Genomic DNA, 9,245 nt, shown 5'->3' with positions numbered 1-9,245 from the left:
TTTAAATAATCCATTACCCTCTTCACCATTAACTTTAGCATACAATATTGTTGTTGATGGGGTGAATCACCAAAATTTTTGAGCATTTTTGTCATGTTCACTCCATCTGCTATTAGAAACGTCTTCTTCAGGTGTTTAATATCAACTAGAAAGCTTCCCCTGTCGGTTATAGGTATGGTCCTCTGTATCAATGATAACAGGACAGCATGGCATTAGAAATGATGATAGTGGCTGCTACCATTGAGATACAAATGGAAGTGGATGGGTTCACCAAATCTCCTAACGGTAAATCAATATAGGTTGACTAAATCTCAATAATCCTCTTCAATCATGTGAATTAAATTATTTATCTACCAGCAAATGTAAGAAAAGCTAGATTCGCCAAATTCAGCTCAATGATGCACTCAATCATGGTTAGCATTAGAAGCTCATTCGGCATATAAATATTTCTCTCTTGCTGTTTCTGACCTTGTATTTTTTTGCACCTCAAATAAAATAGAGTTGTATGCTTTGTCTCCATATTCTTGACGAGGCCCATTTTATTTTATATCCTCAACAACCGATAAATGCTATTAAATAACTGAAGTTATATATTTCTGATCCCCCCCGAAAATTTCAATATTTATCTACGATAACTATGATGAGTAACTACTTAATAATATTATTATTTAAACAAATGCTGATGCATAGTCACGGTTTATTTCTAGCAATCAGACTGGTTCCATTTCAAAGAAACCGCTATTCAAAATATTTCACTAATTTCGGCTGTCAATTGTTATTAGTTACACAAGCTGCGTACGCGCGGAGGGCGTCATGCAGCAGGCAAATTGCGAAGTGGTTTTAATAAGGAGTGAGTAAATTGAATACCTTATATATTAAAAATTTGCTCGCAACAAAACCAAAAATGGAAGCCGAGTGCGAAGATAAGCTCAAACTAATGGAGGCGGAAATGAATAGGTTTGTATAATTGTGTAATAAATAAACATACTTTTAAAACACTAGTGGATTAACTTGGTATCATGTTTTCAAAGGGTAATATATCGAAATGATTATACAAAATATAATAGATCATTGGTGCTTATTTTCTATTTTCAACTTTAATTATTCGCTTCACCTCCTCGTTCATGAGGAAACGTAATAGGAAACTCGTTGCAAATTATTTGTTTACATTCGTAGGTTTGAGGCAGAAATTGCAGTTCCTGTCCTACCACCGCCTCCACCACCACGACAGGTAATTGGTTCTAATACATACAGACAAGTACAAAAGCAGTTGGAGCAACAACAAACTGTGGTTGTTCCTCCTTTGACTGGGCCCATGCCTTTTCCACCGATGTTAACTCCTGTACCAGGGGGTTTTGCAGGAATTCCACCACCTCCGCCCCCGCCGTCTTTGCCACCACCACCGCCTCCTCCACCAATGCTCATTCCTCATCAAGTTCAAAGAAGTGCTCTTGGCATGAGAAATGGATTTGATCCTGGTAGGTGTATAATAGAAAAATATGTACATTATGTTTGTGTAAACGTTATTACTGGAAATAGAATTTTAGTCTTTAAGCTTTATGAATGAATGTTTGAGCCGAAAGGGAATAGTTTGTAAAGGCACAACGTAACATGCTCAAACAGTATCAATATTGCAATGATATTAAATATCAATGCTGTCTGAGGGCACCCAATGAACCATAGCCGTAAATACGAAGATTTTATTGTTTAGATATTACTCACTTTCAGAAAATATATGACTTTTGTTGCCTTATTTCCATTTACACTATCCATTTATGTACCCTATTAAGAAGATGAATGTTTTTCATAAGAAAATAGTTAAAATGAACGTATGCATGAATACAAAAATGGGCAATTGATGTATCAGCTTGAAAGAAAACTTCATATCGTTGACATCAAAGAATATGCTTTGTAATCCACGTAAATATATATTACAACAACCTTTTCCATAGCTCCATCATTAGGTGTACAATATCTTATTTTTCTTCCATAATCTGCTTTATTTTCAGTTATTCTCAGTGCTCATTTAAAATCTACTTTGTCTTTAATTCATTAAATATTCTCCCTGAATTATCAGGCATGCATGGAATGGGCATTCCACCTGGTCCCCACTTACTGCCTCCACCTCCTCCAACTGGATTTTTGGGTCACCCATTGGAGCACCAGCAATTCATGACTGCTGCCATGCCACCAACCATGGAGAATCCTGTTGTTCCCATGACAACAGTAGAACCTATTGTCAGGTATGTGAAGATGCTCATAGTTATATTACTGGAAGAGTCATTACAGATCACAATCATATTGTGTATCATTTGATATATTTTTGCCAGGCTAATTCTTTTTGCCACCCTTGAAGGCCAAGTTTTAACTTCTCTTTTTTTTTAGAGGGACTGTTCAAATAATGTTGAGATGAGGAAACAAAATTGAGCATAATCATAAGTATAATTAATGGTTTTCCCAATTAAAAAATATAATAATAATGTCCGATTAACTGATCTTGAAGCTCTTTGTATTGTGTGCTGTTTCATAACTTCCAATTTTTTTTAACAATTTGGGGAACTTTGAACTACATAAAATGAGAGAATGCTACTTTAAAATCCATATCTGTTGTAGCTTAATCCCCAAAAGTAAGGTTGTGTGTAGTTCCACGATTGGCATTGGTGTTAATGCTCAGGGTTATCATTTTGAAGAATTTTAGTAATTTGTACTTCTATATGCAATCACTTTATTCCCATTTTTATTCTACTTATTTTTGGAAGAGACCCTGTTAGAATCTAACTTCTTCGAAATCACTATTAGGAAGTATCCAGGTACTTTTATTTTATATGAATATACCCAGGAAGAGTGTTGGATCCTCATGCTGGGAGAGCGCTCAGCGATTAAAGAAGGGGATAGGAAAAGGAAATGCATGGTAGAAAACCCATGAAAACTTGACTAGAATTGTATTTTGGGAAAATGCCAGATGAAGAAGGGTTTACTGTAATGCCAGGCATCAGGCCGTGTTTTGTTGGGAGTGGCTACCAATGTATTGGTGTTCAGTATGTGTCCATTGAAAACCCACCTTAAATGGTAGTCTACCTAATAATAATAAAACTTCCTGGTAGCATCACTCGGGGCTGTTTACTTCGGCGTATTTTTCAGCCCACAAGACCTGATTTTTCAAGTTGGACTTTATAAAAAATATATGGATCATGCAAAGAAGGTCAAAATATTTTGATGTTAACACTTAATGCAAAGAAATTTGAACTGTTTTATTAAAAATTACCACCTACATGTACTACCTTGATCAAAAATTTCCCGGAATTTATTCAGAAAATTAAAAATACAAGTTTATTCATCTAAATCTATATTGTCCCCTTCAAAGTAATCCCCATCGACTGCAACACACTTATGCCAGCGCTTGATCCAATCCTCGAAACATTTTTTATATTCGGTTTTCGGTATGTCCATCAGTGCTTCCTGCGATTTTTCCATTACTTCCTCTCGGCTGCTAAAACGCGTTCCCCGTAATGGTTTTTTAACTCGATTGAACAGAAAGAAGTCACAGGGAGCCAAATCAGGTGAATTCGGTGGCTGTTGGATGGTATTTGTTGCATTTTTCGTCAAAAAATTACGAATAATGATAGCACTGTGCGACGGTGCGTTATCATGGTGCAAAATCCACGAGTTTTCTGCCCACATTTCTGGTCTCTTTCGGCGAATTGCTTCACGCAAACGTCTCATAACGCCCAAATAATACTCTTTGTTTACTGTCTGGCCTTCTGGCAAAAATTCATGATGCACTACACCGTTGTAATCCATGAAAACCGTCAGCATTGCCTTCTTTTTTGACTGAAAACGACGTGGTTTTTTTGGTCTCGGCTCATTTGGTGAACGCCATTCACTTGCCTGATGTCTGGATTGCGTGTCGTACTCATAAACCCACGTCTCGTCTCCAGTAATGATCCTTTTGATGAATGTGGGATCGGATTCAGCCTCGCAAATCATGTCTTTTGCGACGTCAACACGGTCTCTTTTTTGCATGAAATTGAGGTCTTTTGGCACCAACTTTGCTGCTACACGACGGAAACCCAAATCATTAACCACAATGTCTTGGGCGGATCCATAGGCAATGTTCAAGTCCTCCGCTATTTCTCTGATGGTTAATTTGCGGTTATTGACCAACATTTCTTTTACTTTATCAATTTTTTCACCGACTTTCGATGTCGATGGTCTGCCACTGCGTTCATCATCTTCGATTGACTCACGACCACTTCTGAACCGCTCGTGCCACTGGTAAACGACCATTTTTTTTAGAGAATCGTTGCCGAAACACTTTTCCAACATTTCCAACGTCTGTGCACCACTAAATCCGTTTTTTACGCAAAATTTAATACAAGTTCATTGTTGCAAATTTAAATCCATTTCTGCAATTGTAAAAAATCGCCAACACACACAGAGATAGATGTACTCTTGGCTACGTAACTTTTGCAAATGTCAAGTTATGACACTAAGATTTAAAGGGAATATCAACAACAGATGTACCAATTTAACAAAAAAAACAGAACTCAAATGGGAACGATGGGAGGTGGTTATACAACAATGGTTATTCCGGGAACTTTTTGATCAAGGTAGTATATCAACTTTTATTCATCATAGAATTCCAGAAATTCATTATCACAGGGCCAAAATGCCTTGAGCTGCCTTGTTTCCATGCTCTGAAGCGTAATTTATGAGTTGAAGTTTTATTACAATACTGTATGACAACCTTCTTTCTTTAGATCCCACGAGGGCATTATTATTTTAACTTCTTATGTGACACTTTGTTTCTGTTAATATTTTGATATTATCAAAATTTGTGTTAAATGCAACCATTTTCTATGATTTTATGACACACTCATGCTACTATAGATTGAATGCCTGCATACTCCTAAGTTTATCAGGTGAGATATATGGTATTTATGTATCAGCAGAGAGGTGATTTCCCCTTTAGCCCAATGCAAATTAAGTTAAGCAGCAGCCCCACTTGTGAGATGAAACTAAATACCCAATACCATATGCATTCATAATTCATTTTATAATTTTTGGGAAGTACATTCAATGAAACATTAAAACTCTTGCTTAATACTGACTAAAAACAGTAATTATATCAAAATTTGTAATAAAGGCAACCATTTTGTATGCCCGATGTTGGGAAAAATACTTAACAGTAGGCATTTATCTGGCGAATCAGCTTGCGCTGATAGGTCAAAGTTATGCCCATGTACTCCTGGCCTATTAGATGCTGGGTAATTTTAGAGCACATTTTGGAGTGAAAACAGTTCCTCTTATGGGCCAGGAAGTATGGTACTTCACTTTTGAGTGCCCCCATAGTCTTTCATTTGAAGCTATTGATGATATCATTAAGTTAAGGCATTAGGGTGAAAGACTTATGTGGCATAATTGTAATATCTTCTAATTCTCCTTTATTTGATCTTTATCAGTATGTCAGTGGAAATTCTTCATGCAGTTCTCCACTTTTCCACTCCACTTTTTTATTGCTAACTCCCTCAAGTTCTGATTGATTGTCAGTATATTATCCTTTTACTTGACCTAAATATTTGTCTTTAATTAATTAATTGTAGTGCTTACCCTGTCTGTATTTTCCTTCCATTATGTTCCTAACAGACATGTATTAAGTCTCAAAGAGCTGCTGGGCCAACTTGATTTTTCTCTTCATTTTCTAATTCGGTCAAGTATTTTGAAGGCTTTAATTCATCTTAAATTAAGATTTCACATGTTTTGTCTTATTAATGATGTACTTAAATAAAGAAAGCGCTTTCCACTCAGTGCTTGTGCTCAGCCAATGATGTTGTGCCCTTTCCTTTGAGAGAGTTGGTTCTTTGTCTTCCAATAAATAACTTCAGTGTGAACTTTTCTTTACTGAAGTAATTGCTTGAATTTTTTTCCAGTGCCACCCCTAAGTTGTATGTTGCAAAGCCTGAACTACCAGATCATTTAATGGAGAATGTATCTGGAGAGCATGATCCCTCAGGTCTTGGGGTAGAGTACCACGGGGAAGACCAAATGAACAACCAAAATCCCCCACAGATGATGCAGATGATGTCCTCCTCCAGCCAAGTAAGCGCAGCTCAGATGATTGATCGTAAATTGGGGAAGAAATGGAAGGGAGCTGGAAACATGGGTGCAGGGGCCATTGGTGGCGGAGGTGGGAGTGGTGGAATGCAGCATGCTCGTGGAGGTGGTGGAGGCAGAGGGGACAAGTCAAAGCCCACTGTAGTTCCTCTCATGAGCATCACAGTGAACCCTGGGATTGTTGCATCTCTGGGAGAAGACCCGTCAACACAGAAGAAGCCCAAAAGGACCAAGAAAATAATAAGAGTAGCTGGTGGTCAACAATGGGAGGACAATTCCCTTGCGGAGTGGGATGACGGTTAGTATGGTGATATTTATGATGTAATTCTTGAGCAGACATAGTGGCCTTAAGTCAAAGCTGACAGTTATTTACTTCTCCTGGAGATTTGTTTCTACACTATGTATTGTTCCTTCATTACAGAAGGAGCATATACTCATGGGTCAATTGTTTGGTCTAAGTAATTATATCCCATGAGACCTTGCTTTTTTTGTTTTTGCTCAGGAGATTTATTAAATCTAGGGAATATTCACATCAATGTATTCACGCATTTAATTCCCTGAGTCTGCCAAAATGTTACTCGTTCACATTATTTTTACTTGTGTTTAATACATTCATGTTAGTACAAATTTTCTGAGCAAATACTTTTACTTTTTTTAAAATACATGATCATTTTTGATACTATAGATACCATTGAGTACTATGTTAAATTAGTTATTTTTGTTAGTATATTACAAAAATAATATTTTTTGGTCTCAGGACTTACAAAGTAAAATATAGGACAAGTCAGAGAATAAACCATCAACTGTTTCAGTCTTCTGAGGACTCTAGAAACTCTTCTACACTATAATAGCATTTATCTATCAAAAAATGCTGGAGATAGTTCTTAAATGTACCCCTAGAAGGAGATTTTATTTTCCACTTGCAGATTAAAATTTCAACTATCTGCCTGTAGGTTATGCATAGCAGAAGAGTGGCAGAACATATGTACATCAACACTCTGTCTAGTATTATGCCCATGTACTTGAGCATTGGTGATTTGTGGTTTCATATTACCCTTAAGATACGTACATAAGTAATAAACATGCAAAAAAGGTAAATCTAAAATTTTCAATTCTTTAAAATAAGGTTTGCAAGTTTGCCATGGAGGCAGTTTTGATGTTCACCTAATACATCTTTTTTGGATTATAACAACTGTATGGAAGCCAGGTGCTGCTGCCCAAAATATAATTCTTTAGCTCATATGCGACTCAAAGTTGCCATAGTAATCCATTTTCAGTGTATTTAAATCGACAATCTTTGTAAGATATCATAGAATAAATCCACTTCTTGCCAAGGTGGACCATATGCCAATGGTATGGATCCCTTAGTTTAAGGACTCGTCAATGGAAAAATCTAAAAACTTGGTGCTGTTTCATTTCTATGGGCTGCCTTTTTAAGCCAAGGTCTTAGGCACTTTACTTCTTTTTTAAATTAAATATGATTTAATTATTGTACATTTACAGACAGTTTATTCACGTTGAACCATTTTTCCAAGAGCCATAATTAGCTATTAAGCTTAGCTTGCAACAAGTTAGGATCCTTGTGGCTCATTACCAGAGTTGTATCATCTGCATACTTTGTTGTTATTATCAATATATATATAGGCTAATCATTGATATATAGTAGAAGTGATAATGTCCCATGAATGCTTCCTTGTGGCACCCCAACAATTATTGTTTCTATGGTTGATAAGTGATTTATTATAATGTTGTTGACCCCAATGCCAGAAACCTCCACAACTGTTTCCTGTCCTATAAATATGATTTAAGCCATTAATGGGCAGTTACCCTAATCCCAACACATTCACATTTACTTTAAAAAATTTCATGGCCCACAATATCAAATGCATGTGAAAGGTCATTGAATACAACACCAACAGAGTATTCCTTTGAGTCCCAAGAAGTCATTACCATTTTTAGAAAACTTTCAAGAGTAATATTGGTACCTTTTCCCACTTTGAATCCAAATTGTTCCTTACTTGAAATTTTATTTTTAATGAAATATTTAATAAGTCTCTCTCTCATTATGTACTTTAAGATTTATGAAAAATTAGCCCATCAGGACACTGGTCAGTATTAGTTAATATTATCCTCATTTCCTTTTTGTGAATATAATATATATTCCCTTTGTTATTTTTAGATGGTCTGGAAACTTGCTATTTGTGAAGGACTCATTTATTATAAATGTTAAGGGTTTGCTCATTGCCTTGGAGCATTTTTGTATTAATCATTGTGGGAATATTGTCGATTCTGACTGATGATTTACTTTTATGTCTGATGATGCACTTCAAGACCTCATCCTCTGTTGCAGGAAAGAGGACCATGGAAGATGTCACATGTTGGCAAAACTGTGCATCAAATCTATCGCTACTCATTATTCTATTTTGTAATTTCAGAGTCACATTAGCTAGGTAATTAATGGGAAACTCGGCATATTGTTTTAGATGGGATAGACCGACCATCTCCCTATTTTTAATGTTAAAATTGCTGTGTGTGCCCTTCCCCAGGTTACATTATTAACTACTTGCCGTGATGTTTTAGTGAAATTGTCAGATTGGCTAATGACTTTGTTATAATATGATTTCCATGCTTGAAGCAGAAAAGACATACCCTTTTTATACCTCTGGGAGTAGTGAATGAAGCCAGGGTTTGTATTTAGAGTATACTTGGTTAAAAAGTTGGAGTGAAAGTCAAAGAATACAAGGCTTTTGAAAAGGAATTGGGCTGAGTTAAATGTTGACATAAGAGAGCAAAAACTAGAGCAGGTGGAGCAGTTAACGTATCTTGGAAGTACTTTGGACCAAGGTGGTTTAGGTACTAGGAATGTTGGAAGAATAATAAGGATCCCAGAAAAATACTTGTGAAAACTCTGAAATGGAGTACAGTCTGGAAATATAGTTGTTGGTGCAAGATGAATGGTGTAGATTGGAGGCATGTGGAGAAAGATGGAAAGAAAACTCAACCAAGAAGTACTTTGTATAGTGGGAGAGGAGAGCGAATTGTTGGGAGAAATCTAAAGGAGGCAGGAAAGGTGGTTGTCTAGAATTTTAATTAAGGATGGAATGTTGATAACTGTCATAGAAGGGAGAATG

General features: G+C 36.3%; 1 protein-coding gene across 1 annotated transcript in view; it reads left to right on the top strand.

Moving 5' to 3' along the window:
• Positions 1-813: 813 nt before the first annotated feature.
• The window catches only part of LOC139698285 (RNA-binding protein 42), a 47,327-nt gene continuing 38,895 nt past the window's right edge, over positions 814-9,245 (top strand). Inside the window, exons 1-4 of the mRNA XM_071597170.1 lie at positions 814-957; positions 1,177-1,478; positions 2,078-2,243; positions 5,931-6,412. Coding sequence (XP_071453271.1) covers positions 905-957; positions 1,177-1,478; positions 2,078-2,243; positions 5,931-6,412 — 1,003 coding nt within the window. The 5' untranslated portion in view covers positions 814-904. The remainder of the gene's footprint in view (positions 958-1,176; positions 1,479-2,077; positions 2,244-5,930; positions 6,413-9,245) is intronic.

The sequence above is a fragment of the Hetaerina americana genome, unplaced genomic scaffold, assembly GCF_022747635.1.
Source record: "Hetaerina americana unplaced genomic scaffold, ioHetAmer1.1.p SCAF_10, whole genome shotgun sequence".
Taxonomy (NCBI): Eukaryota; Metazoa; Arthropoda; class Insecta; order Odonata; family Calopterygidae; genus Hetaerina; species Hetaerina americana.
The sequence above is the reverse complement of the archived record's forward strand: the minus strand, read 5'-3'. Positions and strand labels throughout refer to the sequence as shown.